Source organism: Anolis sagrei, chromosome 11 (assembly GCF_037176765.1).
Source record: "Anolis sagrei isolate rAnoSag1 chromosome 11, rAnoSag1.mat, whole genome shotgun sequence".
Taxonomy (NCBI): Eukaryota; Metazoa; Chordata; class Lepidosauria; order Squamata; family Dactyloidae; genus Anolis; species Anolis sagrei.
The window spans coordinates 34720781-34739628 of record NC_090031.1 but is presented as its reverse complement, the minus strand read 5'-3'; the positions used below and the strand labels follow the sequence as shown (position 1 = coordinate 34739628).

The window sequence follows — 18848 nt, the reverse complement described above, 5'->3', positions numbered from 1 at the left end:
GGGGTCCTCCATGTGAGGCCTGGCCTCGCACAAAGCCCACCTCACCTACCTCGCATTCTTGCCATCAGCGAGGGCGCGGGGCAGGTGAGGGGTCCTCCACGTGAGGCCTGGCCTTGCACAAAGCCCACCTCACCTACCTCGCATTCCTGCCATCGGCGAGGGTGCGGGGCAAGTGAGGGGTCCTCCACGCGAGGCCTGGCCTCGCACAAAGCCCGCCTCGCCTACCTCACATTCTTGCCATCCGGTGAGGGCGCGGGGCAGGCGAGGGGTCCTTCATGCGAGGCCTGGCCTTGCACAAAGTCCGCCTCGCCTACCTCGCATTCTTGCCATCGGTGAGGGTGAGGGACAGTTGAGGGGTCCTCCATGTGAGGCCTGGCCTTGCACAAAGCCCGCCTCACCTGCCTCGCTCTATCGCCATCCGGTGAGGGTGCGGGGTAGGTGAGGGGTCCTCCATGTGAGGCCTGGCCTCGCACAAAGCCCACCTCACCTACCTCGCATTCTTGCCATCAGCGAGGGCGCGGGGCAGGTGAGGGGTCCTCCACGTGAGGCCTGGCCTTGCACAAAGCCCACCTCACCTACCTCGCATTCCTGCCATCGGCGAGGGTGCGGGGCAAGTGAGGGGTCCTCCACGCGAGGCCTGGCCTCGCACAAAGCCCGCCTCGCCTACCTCACATTCTTGCCATCCGGTGAGGGCGCGGGGCAGGCGAGGGGTCCTTCATGCGAGGCCTGGCCTTGCACAAAGTCCGCCTCGCCTACCTCGCATTCTTGCCATCGGTGAGGGTGAGGGACAGTTGAGGGGTCCTCCATGTGAGGCCTGGCCTTGCACAAAGCCCGCCTCACCTGCCTCGCTCTATCGCCATCCGGTGAGGGTGCGGGGTAGGTGAGGGGTCCTCCATGTGAGGCCTGGCCTCGCACAAAGCCCACCTCACCTACCTCGCATTCTTGCCATCAGCGAGGGCGCGGGGCAGGTGAGGGGTCCTCCACGTGAGGCCTGGCCTTGCACAAAGCCCACCTCACCTACCTCGCATTCCTGCCATCGGCGAGGGTGCGGGGCAAGTGAGGGGTCCTCCACGCGAGGCCTGGCCTCGCACAAAGCCCGCCTCGCCTACCTCACATTCTTGCCATCCGGTGAGGGCGCGGGGCAGGCGAGGGGTCCTTCATGCGAGGCCTGGCCTTGCACAAAGTCCGCCTCGCCTACCTCGCATTCTTGCCATCGGTGAGGGTGAGGGACAGTTGAGGGGTCCTCCATGTGAGGCCTGGCCTTGCACAAAGCCCGCCTCACCTGCCTCGCTCTATCGCCATCTGGTGAGGGTGCGGGGTAGGTGAGGGGTCCTCCATGTGAGGCCTGGCCTCGCACAAAGCCCACCTCACCTACCTCGCATTCTTGCCATCAGCGAGGGCGCGGGGCAGGTGAGGGGTCCTCCACGTGAGGCCTGGCCTTGCACAAAGCCCGCCTCACCTGCCTCGCTCTATCGCCATCCGGTGAGGGTGCGGAGCAGGTGAGGGGTCCTCCATGTGAGGCCTGGCCTTGCACAAAGCCCACCTCGCCTACCTTGCATTCTTGCCATCGGCGAGGGCACGGGGCCGGCAAGGGGTCCTCCACGCGAGGCCCAGCCTCGTGCAAAGCCCGCCTCGCCTGCCTCGTGTTCTCGCCATCCAGGAGTTCTGTGTGGAGGTCTCAGTGGTCTGTGGAAGTCAGCACTGAATCAGCTGAAGGTACTGCAAATCCATACCTTAAATTATTATTATTATTATGTAATGTATATACTATAATATTTATAATATTATAATGTAATGCAATATAATAATACTACTACTAATAATAATATATTTTATTTATTTATCGTTTCAGGGGCAACCAGACCATTGTATTACATTTCTAACAGAACAAAACAAACAGAAAAAAACCACAAAGTTTACAAACTTGGTAGTTGATTAAATGTCCACCCTACTGGGATCGGCACACATTATTCGCCAAAACATCACACAGCCCAAGACACTTGGGAAGGGTCCGACGTGTGATCCAATACAACAACCATCGTCATGATCTTGTTTGCTGTGTACTAATCTTGTTGTGTTTCAAATAATAATAATACAGGGGCTCAAGAGGGTTTCCATAAACCCTCGAGGCCAGCACCAAGCTGCCTCTGCTTCCTTAGCTCCCAGCCAACCAAAGGCTCAACCTTTAGAAGAGGAAGCCCCCCAAGAAGGACAAATCCCGGGGTTTGTCTGTTGCCATCCTGACTTGGAATTTCCAACGGCCTGTTAGTAACTCTGCATCTCCAGGCAGTGAGTTCCATGGTTTCACTATTAAACGCCCAATTAAGAGTGAGCTGAAGTGGAACCAGAAACCAGAAGCAGAGGAAGTCTTGAGCTTTTCTGCAACGCTTGCCGTGACGTGGAAATATTTCAGAGGGAACCTTATTTCCCATTCAGTTTTGGTCCACAACTTGAGGGCCAAAAATGAATGGGATATAACGTTCCCTCTGAAATATTAAAAGTACAGCCTTTCTTGTACCACTGGATACCATTAAAACAACAACAATGACGCTAACAGGAAGATCTGAGCATCTAACTGAAGTGAGTAGAGGCAACTGACCTCTGGATGCCCAGATGTGCTTCTCAAAAAGTGTAGATCAGTGTTTCTCAACCTGGGGGTCGGGACCCATTTGGGGGTCGCGAGGGGGTGTCAGAGGGGTCACCAAAGACCATAGGAAAACATAACATTTTCTCTTTGTCATGGGTGTTCTGCGTGGGAAGTCTTGTCCAATTCTATCATTGGTGGGGTTCAGAATGCTATTTCATTGTGGGTGAACTATGAATCCCAACAACTACAACTCCCAAACGGCAAGGTCTATTTTCTCCAACCTCTACCAGTGTTCACATTTGGGCATGTTGATGATCTGTGCCAAGTTTGATCCAGATCCATCACTGTTTGAGTCCACAGTGTTCTCTGGGTGTAGGTGAACTACAACTCCAAAAACTCAAGGTCAGTGTCCACCAGACTCTCCCAGTATTTCTCTACCAGTGTTCACATTTGGGCATATTGATGATCTGTGCCAAGTTTGATCCAGATCCATCACTGTTTGAGTCCACAGTGTTCTCTGGATGTAGGTGAACTACAACTCCAGAAACTCAAGGTTAGTATCCACCAGACTCTCCCAGTATTTCTCTACCAGTGTTCACATTTGGGCATATTGATGATCTGTGCCAAGTTTGATCCAGATCCATCACTGTTTGAGTCCACAGTGTTCTCTGGATGTAGGTGAACTACAACTCCAGAAACTCAAGGTCAGTGTCCACCAGACTCTCCCAGTATTTCTCTACCAGTGTTCACATTTGGGCATATTGATTATCTGTGCCAAGTTTGATCCAGATCCATCACTGTTTGAGTCCACAGTGTTCTCTGGATGTAGGTGAACTACAACTCCAAAAACTCTAGGTCGGTGTCCATCAGACTCTCCCAGTATTTCTCTACCAGTGTTCACATTTCGGCATATTGATTATGTGTGCCAAGTTTGATCCAGATCCATCACTGTTTGAGTCCACAGTGCTCTCTGGATGTAGGTGAACTACAACTCCAAAAACTCTAGGTCGGTGTCCACCAGACTCTCCCAGTATTTCTCTACCAGTGTTCACATTTGGGCATATTGATGATCTGTGCCAAGTTTGATCCAGATCCATCACTGTGTGAGTCCACAGTGCTCTCTGGATGTAGGTGAACTACAACTCCAAAAACTCAAGGTCAGTGTCCACCAGACTCTCCTAGTATTTCTCTTGGCCATGGGAGTTCTGTGTGCCAAGTTTGATTCAATTCCATCAAGGGTGGAGTTCAAAAGGCTCTTTGATTTTAGGTGAACTATAAATCCCAGTAACTCCAAAATTCCCAAATGACAAAATCAATCCCCTCCAACCCCACCAGTATTCAAATTTGGGCGTATCGGGTATTTAGTCCAGTGAATGAAAATACATCCTGCATATCAGATATTTATATTATGATTCATAACAGGAGCAATATTAAAGAAGTAGCAACGAAAATAACGTTATGGTTGGGGGTCACCACAACGTGAGGACCTGTACTAAGGGGTCGCGGCATTAGGAAGGTTGAGAATTAGGAGAACCACTGGTGTAGATGTTCCTCAGCAATGGGGTTTTGCCACTGACCCACTGCTAGGATCAAACTAGAAGTTTTCTGAAGCTACAGAAGGAGAGTTGTTCCCAATTCCCTTTCCTAAGGAATGCCCCAGGAAGTCCCGTCTTCCTTCCCCCTTTCCTTGTTGGTGCTTCACGAGGTGGGAGGGAGCTCCCACCGGACATGCGGTGGAATCCAGGTCTTCCCATTCCCCCGGAAAACTGCCCCAAGGGACCCCGCCGGCTACACATCGCAGCAGTTCAGGAGGGCAGCAGCGAGCGGCACAGGAAAAGAGTTAGTCAGAGGCTGCGCAAAAGAGACACAGAGCAAGCCAGAGTTAAGAGAGAGAGAGAGAGAGAAAGACAAGAGCACACAAATTGGGGGGGGGGGGGGCGGGGCGGACGCCTTCCCTCGAGAGCCGGCTAGCAAAGGTAGCCCTCCCGGTCTGAGGAATGCCAGCACACCTCTCCGAATCTGGGTCCAAATTGCCCATCTTAACTGGTAGGCCTTTAGCACCATCTACTGGACATAGTATCAGGGACTTGCTGTAATCTCTCATACTCCCAACTCAAGAACATAATGTTGATGGACAGGAAAAGAGAACTCTAAGATCTTCTGGGGAGGCCCTTCTCTCGGCCCCACCTCCATCACAAGCATGGTTGGTGGGAACGAGAGGGCCTTCTCGGTGGTGGCCCCTCGCCTCTGGAACACCCTTCCAAGGGAAATAAGACAGGCCCCATCCCTCCCCTCCATTCATAAGAGCTTGAAGACATGGTCAAGAAAAGGGACATAATGTTGGTGGACAGGAAAAGAGAACTCTAAGATCTTCCGGGGAGGCCCTCCTCTCGGTCCCACCTCCGTCTCAAGCGCGGTTGGTGGGGACGAGAGAGAGGGCCTTCTCGGTGGTGGCCCCTCACCTCTGGAACGCCCTTCCAAGGGAAATAAGACAAGCCCCATCCCTCCCCTCCTTTCGTAAGAGCTTGAAGACCTGGTGGTTTCAACAAGCCTTTGAAAATGGCCAGCTCTAACTCAGTCTTACACATTGTCGAATACGGCCTTATTCTTCCTACCAATTCTCCCCAGATTCGGACCTGCGACCTGTCGGTCTTCAGTCCTGCTGGCACAGGGGTTTAACCCACTGCGCCACCCATGGTCACTCGATGGCCTGATAGGTGTATTGTGTCCAAATTTGGTATCAATTCACCCAGTGGTTTTTGAGTTATGTTAATCCCACAAACGAACATTACATTTTTATTTATATAGATTTAATACTGATATTGTACTATGCTAACAACATAATATATTGTATGTATATATATCTTGTAAGCTACTCTTCGGGGTGAGAAGGGCGGCATACAAACATCGTAAATAAATAAATATTATTACCTTAAATAATAATAATAATAATTAATATTATTGTTATGTAATGTATATACATATAATATTTATAATATTATAATGTAATACAATATAATACTAATAATACTATAATATTTTAATTATATATTTTATATTACATGTAATATTACTAATGATATTACAATATAATGGTATAATATAGTAATATTTAATACTGATATTGTACTATGCTAATAATATAATATATTGTACGTATATATATCTTGTAAGCCGCTCTGAGTCCAGTTTGGGATGAGATGTCGTAAATAACTGATGTTGTAAATAAATAAATAATATTATTATTATTACCTTAAATTATTATTATTATGATGTAATGTATATACATATAATATTTATAATATTATAATGTAATGCAATATAATACTACTACTACTACTAATAATAATAATATGATATTATAATTATATATTTAGATTACATGGACTATTGCTAATAATATTACAATATAATGGTATAATATAGTAATATTTAATACTGATATTATACTATGCTAATAATATAATATATTGTGTGTACATATATATCTTGTAAGCCGCTCTGAGTCCCCTTCGGGGTGAGAATGGCGGCATATAAATGTTGTAAATCAATCAGTCAATAAAGAATTATACAAAGCATCCATGTACTCTTGAAGAAAGTGGTGGTGTTTTACTCTTTGACGCATCATGGTGTTATTGTTACTGTTTATTGCTTTGTTTATGAGTTTATTTATTGTTTGTATTGCTTCTTTATTGATGTATTTAGGCTCGGCCTCTTGTAAGCCACACCGAGTCCTTCGGGAGATGGTAGCGGGGTATAAATAAAGGATTATTATTATTATTATTATTATTATTATTAAGAAAGTACCTCTCCAAAAGGGATCAGAGAGGCCATAATGGGTAGCAGATGCTAACATCCCTCAAATACAACACAGGAACTGTTTATTATTATTATTATTATTATTATTATTATTATTATTATTATTATTAAGAAAGTACCTCTCCAAAAGGGATCAGAGAGGCCATAATGGGCAGCAGACGTGCAAGCCATTGACATCCCTCAAATGCAACACAGGAACTGTCTCTCCCCCCCCCCCCAACCATCATTCCCAGGGAGCCATTGCACTGCCACTTAAGACCCATATTCCAAGAGGTGTTTCTGGCACTCGTTCTGTCCAAATGGTTCCAAGAGGGAAGTGTCTCCAGCAGATAAAGGGACCACACAGACACCTTGGGTGGCCTGGAGAAAGCCCATCAGGATTGGAGCTCTCTCCAAGCCACAGCCAGCATTATTGACGGGGTGTTCATGCAGCTCAACACGATCTACATAGCAAGGAGAGGGCATCTCCAGGGCTTCCCTTCCTCCCCAGGCTCTGGCCTCCCAGCTGTCCCCCATTCCCAGCTCTCAGGACTGGGAAAAGAGGCGCCGGGGGCCTTCCCTGTTGACATATATAGTCAACCCATGCTATGCATTTCCCCAAAAAGGAGACCATGGAGGCCTTCCCCTCGCTTACCTCTGGGTGTCGGAGATGCACCACCAGGCCCAGGCCCAGCCGCCATAGATGTACTGCTTGTTATCGGAGCCACAGCACCCTCCTGCAAGGAAAGAAGACATCATCCATCACTCATGCCTCTTTTCTGATTTATACTCTGCCCATCAACAAGAAACATTTCTAAGGTGACGTTCAAAACAAAAGTAAGTGGTGTTTAGCCCACATCTATGGCAGGCATCCTCAGAGGTTGTGAGGTCTGTTGGAAACTAAGCAAGGGAGGTTTATATATCTGGGAATCATAGAATCATAGAATCCAAGAGTTGGAAGAGACCTCCTGGGCCATCATCCAGTCCAACCCCATTCTGCCAAGAAGCAGGAATATGGCATTCAAATCACCCCTGACAGATGGCCATCCAGCCTCTGCTTAAAAGCTTCCAAAGAAGGAGCCTCCACCACACTCCGGGGCAGAGAGTTCCACTGCTGAACGGCTCTCACAGCCAGGAAGTTCTTCCTCATATTCAGATGGAATCTCCTCTCTTGTAGTTTGAAGCCATTGTTCCATTGCGTCCTAGTCTCCAAGAAAGCAGAAAACAAGCTTGCTCCCTCCTCCTCCCTGTGGCTTCCTCTCACATATTTATACATGGCTATCCTATCTCCTCTCAGCCTTCTCTTCTTCAGGCTAAACATGCCCAGCTCTTTAAGCCGCTCCTCATAGGGCTTGTTCTCCAGACCGTTGATCATTTGAGTCGTTCTCCTCGGGACACATTCCAGCTTGTCCATATCTCTCTTGAATTGTGGTGCCCAGAATGGGACACAATATTCCAGGTGTGGTCTAACCAAAGCAGAATAGAGCATGGGGAGCATGACTTCCCTGGATCTAGACACTAGGCTCCTATTGATGCAGGCCAACATCCCATTGGCTTTTTTTGCCACCACATCACATTCCTGGCTCATGTTTAACTTGTTGTCCACGCAGACAACAAGATTTATACTCTGCCTATCAACAAGAAACATTTCTAAGGTGACGTTCAAAACAAAAGTAAGTGGTGTTTTGCCCACATCTATGGCAGGCATCCTCAGAGGTTGTGAGGTCTGTTGGAAACTAAGCAAGGGAGATTTATATATCTGGGAAGGTCCAGGGTGGGAGAAAAAACTCTTTTCTTTTGGGGACAAGTGTGAATGTTGCAATTAATCACCTTGATTAGCACTGCAAAGCCTAGCAGCTTTAAGGTCTGGCTGATTCCTGCCTGGGGAATACTTTGTTGGAAGGTATTAGCTGGCCCTGAGAAATAATAATAATAATAATAATAATAATAATAATTTTAGGTTCTTGTGGGTTTTTTCGGGCTATATGGCCATGTTCTAGAGGCATTTTCTCCTGACGTTTTGCCTGCATCTATGGCAAGCATCCTCAGAGGTAGTGAGGTCTGTTAGAATTAGTAAAATGGATTTATATATCTGTGGAATGGCTGGGGTGGGGCAAAGAGCTCTTCTCTGCTGGAGCTAGGTGTGAATGTTTCAACTGACCACCTTCATTAGCATTAGAAAGCCTGGCTGAGCCTTCTAATAAAATAATAATTAAATAATAAATAATTTTATTTAATAATATTAATATTTAATAATAATATTTAATAATAATAATAATAATAATAATAATAATTTTATTTTTATTTGCCACCTCCATCTCCCTGAAGGGACTCAGGATGGCTTACATAGGGACAAGCCCGGAAAAAAAAATAGGTTAAAACACAATGCAATAAAATAAAATCAATTAGTTTCCAGCAGACCTCGGAGGATTTTTTTTTCATGTCAGGAGTGACTTGAGAAACTGCAAGTGGCTTCTGCTGTGAGATAATTGGTTGTCTGCAAGGACATTGCCCAGGGGATGTTGCCCAGATGTTTTTGTTGTTTTAGCATCCTTGTGGGAGGCTTCTCTCATGTTCTCACATTGAGAGCTGGAACTGACAGAGGGAGCTCATCCACGCTCTGAGGATGCTTGCCATAGATGTGGGCAAAATGTCAGGAGAGAATGCTTCTGGTACATGGCTGGAAAACTCACAGCAACCCACTGATTCCAGGCTTGAGAGCCTTTGACAACACAAAGTATTTATTGCTGTAGATCTGTGTGCATCAAACATCAAGAGAGCATATGTTGGCCCCGTGCTGTGTTGGGGCAACAGAAGAGATCTGGCAGAATCAACTTCATTTTGAGTCACTGTGCTCTGCGTGTGTGTGCCTTCTCCGGGCACGTTTCATTTGGAAGCCAAACCCAGGTCCATCTCCCTGAGCGCCCAGCAAAGAAGGGCCTGAAACGAGGAAACTCCAAAGTCCTGGTAGAGGAAATAAATGCTTGGGGCGGCCCTTGGAGGTTGTGGAGGAAGAGAGAAGAGCAGAGAAGGAGGAGAGTCAGCTCCACCCTGCTGCTGTTTTCCTACTGCTTGCCTCAGGGAGCTCCCTGATGGCTTTATAATCAGATTTGTTCAGATGAGGCAAAAAAGCACTCTCGGCAGGCAGGCAGGCAGGCAGAGGATGCGCCCTTGCAAATGCTCCGTCTTGTTTACAAGGCAAAAGGAAAGGGAATTAAAGGGCTTGGGCAGGGTGGGGGGGATCTCAGGATGCATTCACAAAAAGCAAGAGAGAAAACCACTCCTGGGGGTTAGGGTCCTCTATTGGTATCCGTATATGGTATCCGTAGGGAGACCAAGGCGATTGTTTATAAAGCTATTGTCCTCCCAACCTTGCTATACGCCTGTGAAACGTGGACTGTCTACAGATGTCAACACTGACACTGAAATACAACAACACCTGAGCTCTGTGAGTGCAGCATTTTTCCGAATGAAGCAGAGAGAGTTTGAGGACCGGGACATCCGTAGGGATACCAAGGTGCTTGTTTATAAAGCTATTGTCCTCCCAACACTGCGATACGCCTGTGAAACGTGGACTGTCTACAGATGTCAACACTTTCACTGAAATACAACAACGCCTGAGCTCTGCGAGTGCAGAATTTTTCCGAATGAAGCAGAGAGAGTTTGAGGAGCGGGACATCCGTAGGGAGACCAAGGTGCTTGTCTATAAAGCTATTGTCCTCCCAACCCTGCTATACGCCTGTGAAACGTGGACTGTCTACAGATGTCAACACTGACACTGAAATACAACAACACCTGAGCTCTGCAAGTGCAGCATTTTTCCGAATGAAGCAGAGAGAGTTTGAGGAGCGGGACATCCGTAGGGAGACCAAGGTGCTTGTCTATAAAGCTATTGTCCTCCCAACCCTGCTATACGCCTGTGAAACGTGGACTGTCTACAGATGTCAACACTGACACTGAAATACAACAACACCTGAGCTCTGCGAGTGCAGAATTTTTCCGAATGAAGCAGAGAGTGTTTGAGGGCCAAGACATCCGTAGGAATACCAAGGTGCTTGTTTACAAAGCTATTGTTGTGCTATTGTGTTATATATTGATGTTTTTAATCTGTTAATTGTTTAATTATTGTAATTGTTTTATATATGTATGTATTTGGATAAGGGCATCAAATTGTGCCGTCTTTTTGTAAGCCGACCTGAGTCCCCCCTCGGGGGTGAGAAGGGCGGGGTATAAGTAGCAGAAATAAATAAATAAATAAATATTGTCCTCCCAACCCTGCTATATGCCTGCGAAACGTGGACTGTCTACAGACGTCACATGCAACTCCTGGAACGATTCCATCAGCATTCAGAAGAAGACCTACAAGCCACTCTAAACACCTTCACAGAAGCATACAAGAAGCTTAGTCTCTCACTGAACATCGAAAAAAACCAAAGTGCTCTTCCAGCAGACAACAGCCAACCCCTCTCCAATGCCAGAGATACAGCTTCATGGTGTAACATTAGAAAATGTTGACCATTTCCGCTCCCTTGGAAGCCACCTCTCCACCAAAGTCAACATTGACACCGAAATACAACAACGCCTAAGCTCTGCAGGTGCAGCATTTTCCCGAATGAAGCAGAGAGAGGGAGACCAAGGGGCTTGTTTATAAAGCTATTCCCCCCCCAACCCTGCTATATGCCTGCGAGACGTGGTCTACAGACGTCACATGCAACTCCTGGAACGATTCCATCAGCGCTGCTTCCGGAAAATCCTGCAAATCTCCTGGGAAGACAAGTGGACAAAGATCAGCGTGCTGGAAGAAGAAGCAAAGACCACCAGCACTGAAGCGATGGTCCTCCGCAATCAACTCACCTATGGAATTCACTCCCCGGGGAAATTAGATCAGCAACATCCCTCCTTTCCTTTAGAAGGAAATTAAAAACATGGATTTGGGACCAGGCGTTTGGGCAATCTGGCAGATAAATAAAGGACTACGACGACGGATAGGAATAGGCTATGTGGAATGAAGTATGGACCATGAGTTGGCGAACGCTGAGCTTGAGATTTGTTATTAATTGTGATATATATTGATTGTTTTAATTGTTATAACTGTTTAACTGCTGTTTTTATACGTTTTGTATTATGGTGTAGGCATCGAATTGTGCCTGTTTGTAAGCCGCCCTCGGAGGTTGAGAAGGGCGGGGTAGAAGTACACGAAATAAATAAATAAATAAATAAACTCCACTGGACCGGCCACGTTGTCCAGATGCCTGACCACCGTCTCCCAAAGCAGTTGCTCTATTCCAAGTTCAAGAATGGAAAGCGGAATATTGGAGGACAGGAAAAGAGATTGAAAGATGGGCTCAAAGCCAACCTTAAAAACTGTGGCTGGGAAGCCCTGGCCCTTGAGCGCTTCAGCTGGAGGTCAGCTGTGACCAGCAGTGCTGCAGAATTTGAAGAGGCACGAATGGAGGGCGAAAGGGAGAAGCATGCCAAGAGGAAGATGCGTCAAGCCAACCCCAACCGAGACTGCCTTCCACCTGGAAACCGATGCCTTCACTGCGGGAAAACATGCAGGTGAATAGGGCTCCATAGTCACCTAGGGACCCACCCTGGAGGATTATCCTACTTGGACAACGAGGGATCGCCTAATTAAGGTGAATAGGGCTCCATAGTCACCTATGGACCCACCCTGGAGGATTATCCTACTTGGACAACGAGGGATCGCCTAAGTAAGTAAGTAATGTCCCAAGCAGCCCATCCAAGCCTTCTTTCTGCAGGAGAACGTCATTCCCAAAATAAAGGTCAGGTGGTCATTCATAGAATCAAAGAGTTGGAAGAGACCTCATGGGCAATCATCCAGTCCAACCCCATTCTGCCAAGAAGCAGGAATGCTGCATTCAGATCACCCCTGACAGATGGCCACCCAGCCTCTGTTTCAAAGCTTCCAAAGAAGGAGCCTCCACCACACTCCCTCCGGGGCAGAGAGTTCCACTGTTGAACGGCTCTCACAGTCAGGAAGTTCTTCCTCGTGTTCAGATGGAATCTCCTCTTGTAGCCATTGTTCCACGTCCTAGTCCCCAAGGAATCAGAAAACAAGCTTGCTCCCTCCTCCCTGTGGCTTCCTCTCACATATTTATACATGGCTATCATATCTCCTTTCAGCCTTCTCTTCTTCAGGTTAAACATGCCCAGCTCCTTAAGCCGCTCCTCATAGGGCTTGTTCTCCAGACCTTTGATCATTTTAGTCACCCTCCTCTGGACACATTCCAGCTTAGAGTCAATATCTCTCTTGAATTGTGGTGCCCAGAATTGGACACAATATTCCAGGTGTGGTCTAACCAAAGCAAAATAGAGCATGGGGAGCATGACTTCCCTAGATCTAGGCACTATGCTCCTATGCCGGGAGGATTATCCCACTTGGACAACGAGGGACTGCCTAAGTAAGTAAGTAAGTACTGCCCCAAGCAGCCTATCCAAGCCTTCCTTTTGCAGGAGCACCACATTCCCAAAATAAAGGCCAGGTGGTCATTCCTCCCCATTTCAATGGCAGTCTGCTTTGGAAGCTGGAGGCTCTGTCGTGGGCAAGCGTGAAAGCACCTCCTGCCTGGAATCGATTGAACCACCTTCTATTGCAAACGGAGCCAGAAAAGTTCACCACATCCTGAATGATGAGCATTGCCTTGTGTGAAAACGTTCACCACATCCGGAACGATGAGCATTTATTCATTATTTAATTACATTATTTCTATCCCGCTGGGCGGCATTGGCTTGTGTGAAGCAATACGACCTCTTTTCTGGAAGCAGAACACGTGGGTTGGCTCAACCAGAAAGCCACTCACTTTCTTGTCTTTGAGATGAAGACCCTCAAAGACAAGATCACTGGTTTGGGACCCAGCAAGGGTTCTAGAACGCCTCCTCGCCTTAGCAAAGGACGACGTTCCAGGAAAGCTGTAAAAAGAGACACAAGGAAGTGCAGGCCGGGCCGCCCCTCCCTGAAGTGCCCTGAAGTGCGCAGCCTTGGCCAAGAAGCCCAGATTCCTGAAATGATAGCAACAGGCTGGAGGGAGGAGGCCAAGAAGGGCTGTTACGCAAACCCTCCTCTCCATTTCTCGTGAACTAATTAATGGGAGCCGTTGCTCAGGGCACAGAGGAATCACACTTCCCCAAGGAGGCCTCACCATCAAGCAAGGGAAAAGAGAAAGGAACCAGCACAGAGAAAGGAGAAAGCAAGGAAGCAACAAGGCAAACACACAACCTGCCGAGTTGCAGCCTAGCTTTCCTACATATTTAATCAAGAGGTCAACACACGTGACTCTATACTCCAATAATAATAATAATAATAATAATAATAATAATAATACTGTGGGATTTTCTGCCTTGATATTCTGGGATATATGGCTGTGTGGATGGGACCTTTGTTCTCTCCGTTTGCCTCATACTGATCATCCGTGAGATATCCTACCTTGTTCACGCCCCGCATTATTTTTTAAATTTTAAATTATTACATTTGGCCCAGCCATGGATTTTTAAATGCTTGCGTGTTACTGTTATTGTTTATTTTTTGTTTATGCGATTTATATTGATTGTTTTGTATTGATTGTTTTTGTTATTGCCTTTGTTTACTGATGTACTGTGGGCCTGGCCTCATGTAAGCTGTCCCTTGGGGAGATGGTAGCGGGGTATAAATCAAGTATTATTAATAAAGTATTATTAATAAAGTATTATTAACGGTTCCGGCCCAAGCTACCTATCTGACCGCATCTCTGCCTATGAACCCACCAGGAGTTTGAGATCTTCCGGGGAGACCCTGCTCTCGATCCCGCCTGCTTCTCAAGCTCGGCTGGCGGGGACGAGAGATAGGGCCTTCTCGGTGGTGGCTCCTCAGCTGTGGAACGCCCTTCCTACGGACATTAGACTAGCACCATCTCTAATGGTATTCCGCAAAAAGGTGAAGACCTGGATGTTTGTGCAGGCGTTTGAGTAATTTAGTGCCATCTGGTAATGGAACATAGGAATGGAACAATGGACGACGAACCTGGACTACGCTTGGATGATGAGAAGATTGGGTACAGTTGTTTTTCGTAATAATTGTGCATTGTAATTGCTTATTGGTAATTTATGGATGATGTGTTAAGTCAATTGTTATATGTTGTATGGAACCACGGCTGTTTCTACTGTTTTTACTGTTTGTGAACCGCTGTGAGTCGCCTTCGGGCTTGAGATGCAGCGGTATAGAAGCAAAGTAAGTAAGTAAATAAATAAATAATATTATTACCTCACAGAGTTTGCTGAGTTCACAGAGTTCGCCACATTATCTGCTTTGAACTGGATCGTAGGGCAGTGTAGACAAAGATCATCCAGTTCAAAGCAGACAATGTGGATTTCCTGCTTTGATAACATGGATTTTCTGGCAGTGTAGAAGGGGCCTGAATGTGGAATAAACTGAGAAACAGACCTCCTTCCGCTCATCATTTCCTCCCTGGACAAAAATAAAGTGGGCAGCACATTGATCATTCATCCTGCAATAATATACAAGTTCAATTCAGTTGCAAAGTGAATTAATCCACCTGGCTGCCTACTTCCTGATCTAGCCATTGATCTGCCTGCCTGCCTTTCTTTCTTTTCTTTCTGATCCTATCTTTCCTCAAAGCAGACCAAAATTGCACTATGTGGCTTTCCTGACCCGAAACTATAAAGATTATAGTTCAATGCATCAGGGTCATCAGGTCAGAGAAGGATGACCTCATGGGCCATCCATTCTAGTCCTATTATTATTATTATTATTATTATTACACATTATTATTATTATTATTATTATTATTATTATTATTATTAGAATCATAGAGTTGGACGAGACCTCATGGGCCATCCATTCTAGACCTATTATTATTATTATTATTATTATTATTATTATTATTATTATAATCCTAGAGTTGGAAGAGACCTCCTGGGCCATCCAGTCCAACCCCATTCTGCCAAGAAGCAGGAAAATTGCATTCAAAGCACCCCGACAGATGGCCATCCAGCCTCTGTTTCAAAGCCTCCAAAGAAGGAGCCTCCACCACACTTTCTATTTGAACAATGTGAACAAAAAATGTGTCTTACTCTCTAAAATGGCTCAGGAACCACTTAATGAGAGTTCCCTTCAATTCCAAAGAGGATAGGTGTGTGGGCCAAGCATTTTGGCTGGGGACAACACACTGCAATGCACAAGCTGTGGGCTCCCATCCAAGGTACACCGAGTTGTGGTTTCCCAGGAAAAGACACTTCCCATACGTCTAAAAGGCCCTCGCTTTGGGGAGGAGAGGGATTCTGCAATTAAGCCCCAAAGGGTAACATGAACACATATCACAAGTCCTGGTTTCCCAACGTTCTGGAGCACAGCCAGCATTCTTTCGATGCTGGACAAACACCAAAACTATGCCGACGGGAGAGGAAATAGACACGGGAAACATTATCAAAAAGGAAGAAAGGGGAATTCCACCGGGAGTGGGATGCAAATAAAGAGGACAATGAGGTACAAAAGGAACAATGGAGGCAGGACCCAAAGTTCTGCTCCGAAAGGTGCCCCTAAAGAGTCAACACGGGCACGTGTGCTGCCTGCCAATTCTGCCATTACGTGTTTCATTTCCCATCAGAGGCGTTGCTGAAAGAAACCGAAGGCAAGGCAAGGAGGGAGTGGCGTGAAAATAGTGTTATATATGTTTCCCCTTCCTGCTCTTCCATTATTCTCCAGGTACCCAAGGGAGAGCAATGAAGACCCAATGGGAAAAACACAACACACAATCTGCTTTTTCAGAGGCAGCTCCATCATACATCTATTTCTCTGCCATTGGAAGTGGTTTTGAAGGCATCAATACCCTCAAAGCCCAAGATCCCATCAGACTAAGCAGGGGCAGCCCTGGGGAATCCTTGGATGGAGGACCGCCAAGGAATCCCAAGTGCCATTGGCCCTATTATAATTATATATTTATACTATACACACACACACTTATTTGTTTTACAACAAATCGCAAAAAGCAGTTCAATCTAGGACGTTAAGACCATCTGGGGTAGGCCCTGCCCTCGATCCCGCCTACATCACAAATACGTTTTGTGATGTAGACAGGGCCTTCTCAGTGGTGGCCCCTCGGCTATGGAATACCTTTCCTAGATACATTAGATCGTCCCTCTCTCTTTTAAAATTCCGGAAAAAAGTCAAGACTTGGCTTTTTGAGCAAGCATTCGAAAATGCAGGGTAACAGACAGGAATATGGAACAACTGGATGATGAGATTGGACAAAGTTTCAACTAGGAGACGCAAATTATTTATGCCTTGTTGATCTTGTTATGGTTTTATATTATATATTAATGTTTTAAAATGTTTAAAATGTTTTTATGGTGTTGTTGGGCGTTGAATTGTTGCCTCTGTCAATCACCTTGAGTCGCCTGCAGGCTGAGAGGGGTGGTATACAAATATAGTAAATAAATAAATAATACTACATGTAATATTACTAATAATATTACAATATAATGGTATAGTACAATATAGTAATATTTAAGACTGATATTGTACTATGCTACTAATATGTGTGTGAGTGTGTGTGTATGTGTATATGTGTGTGTGTGTGTGTGCGCGTGTGTGTGTGTGTATGTATGTATGTGTGTGTGTGTGTGTGTGTGTATGTGTGTATATATATATATATATATATATATATATATATATATAATATTTGTTTGTGGGATTAACAGAACTCAAAAACCACTGGATGAATTGACACCAAATGTGGACACAAGACACCTAACAACCCAATGTATGCCCTTCACTCAAAAAAAATTGATTTTGTCATTTGGGAATTGTAGTTTGCTGGGATTTATAGTTCACCTACAATCAAAGAGCATTCTGAACCCCACCAACGATGGAATTGAACCAAACTCGGCACACAGCTCTCCCATGACCAACAGAAAATACTGGAAGGGTTTGGTGGACAGTGTCCTTTGGTTTTGGAGTTGTAGTTCACCAACATCCAAGAAGACACTGTGGACTCAAACAATGATGGATCTGGACCAAACTCTACACGAATACGCAATATGACCAAATGTGAACACTGGTGGAGTTTGGGGAAAACAGAATCTTGACATTTGGGAGTTGTAGTTGCCGGGAGCATTCTGAACCCCACCAACAATAGAATTGGGCCAAACCTCCCACACACAGAACTCCCATGACCACCAGAGTGGGCCACAGCAACGCGTGGCAGGGGATGGCTAGTATTATAATAGAATGGTATAGTACAATATAGTAATATTTAATACTGATATTGTACTATGCTAATAATATAATATAATGTGTGTGTGTCTGTGTATCTATCTATCTATCTATCTATCTATCTATCTATCTATCTATCTATCTTGTAAACCGCTCTGAGTCCCCTTCGGGGTGATAATTGCGGCATAAAAATGGCGTAAATAAATATTTCAGAGGAAAAAGGAACTCTGGGGATTCCAATGAAATCTATTATACATTATTATTATTTGAACCCCAGTCCAAAGTTGTAATCCAGCACTCAAACCTCTACTTATGTACATAGGTTGTGGATTTTAAATGGCATTGGTTTCAATGTTGTGGGCTGCCTTGCGTCTCAATCAAAGAAATAAAAGCAGAACGATGACAACAATAGCAATATACCATGGTCCCTCTATCTGGAAACTGTCTAGGTGTCTTTCTCTTCAGAATATCAGGCCCAGCAACCACAACAACAACAACAAGACATTCTGCCTCTCTCCAGAAACTCTACAAGGATCTTTCTCTACAGAAGAAGAGGCCTTAGCTTACTTCAGGCCGACTTATGCTCAACAGGGTTGTTGTAAGTTTTTTGGGCAATCTGGCCAAGTTCCAGAAGCATTCTCTCTTGACATTTCTCCTGCATCTATGGCAGGCATCCTCAGAGGTTGTGCCACACAACCTCTGAGGATGCCTGCCATAGGTGCAGGCGAAACGTCAGGAGAGAATGCTTCTGGAACATGGCCAGACAGCCCAAAAAACTTACAACAACCCAGTGATTCCAGCCATGAAAGCCTTTAGCAATACACCATCCTCAACACACGACCTACATCCATTAATCTCACTTATTCTACCAAATCTACAGGTTCGACTTTTGCAGATTTGATTATTCCTGGATTTGATTTTAAAAGTTCCCTCCAGGAATCTCTAGTTTTTCCAATGGGATTTGTATGGTTGCTTTCCATAAAGTTGTGCTGGAAGACCCAGCCATTCCTAGAGGGGTTAAATAAAAAAATAGCCATTTCCCTCTCATGCTATCGATCCATAATACAAACACAACATCAACACCTTCAATGTACGCATTAAAATGCAAATACAATACAAACCCGATAGACTTAACACCATCAATAACCCAAGCACAATGCTGATACTATTAACAACATTAAGCCCACTGCCTATAATGTAACTATAGTCTAAATGTGATTGATCGTGTTATTC

At 45.6% G+C, this 18848-nt stretch overlaps 1 protein-coding gene across 3 annotated transcripts in view; it reads right to left on the bottom strand.

Moving 5' to 3' along the window:
• Positions 1 to 18848, bottom strand: part of FLOT2 (flotillin 2) — a 58717-nt gene that overhangs the window by 37134 nt on the left and 2735 nt on the right. For all 3 annotated transcript variants that reach the window (XM_067472200.1, XM_060756672.2, XM_060756671.2), the window contains exon 2: positions 7041 to 7122. In XM_067472200.1, the coding sequence (XP_067328301.1) occupies positions 7041 to 7122 (82 nt within the window). The remainder of the gene's footprint in view (positions 1 to 7040; positions 7123 to 18848) is intronic.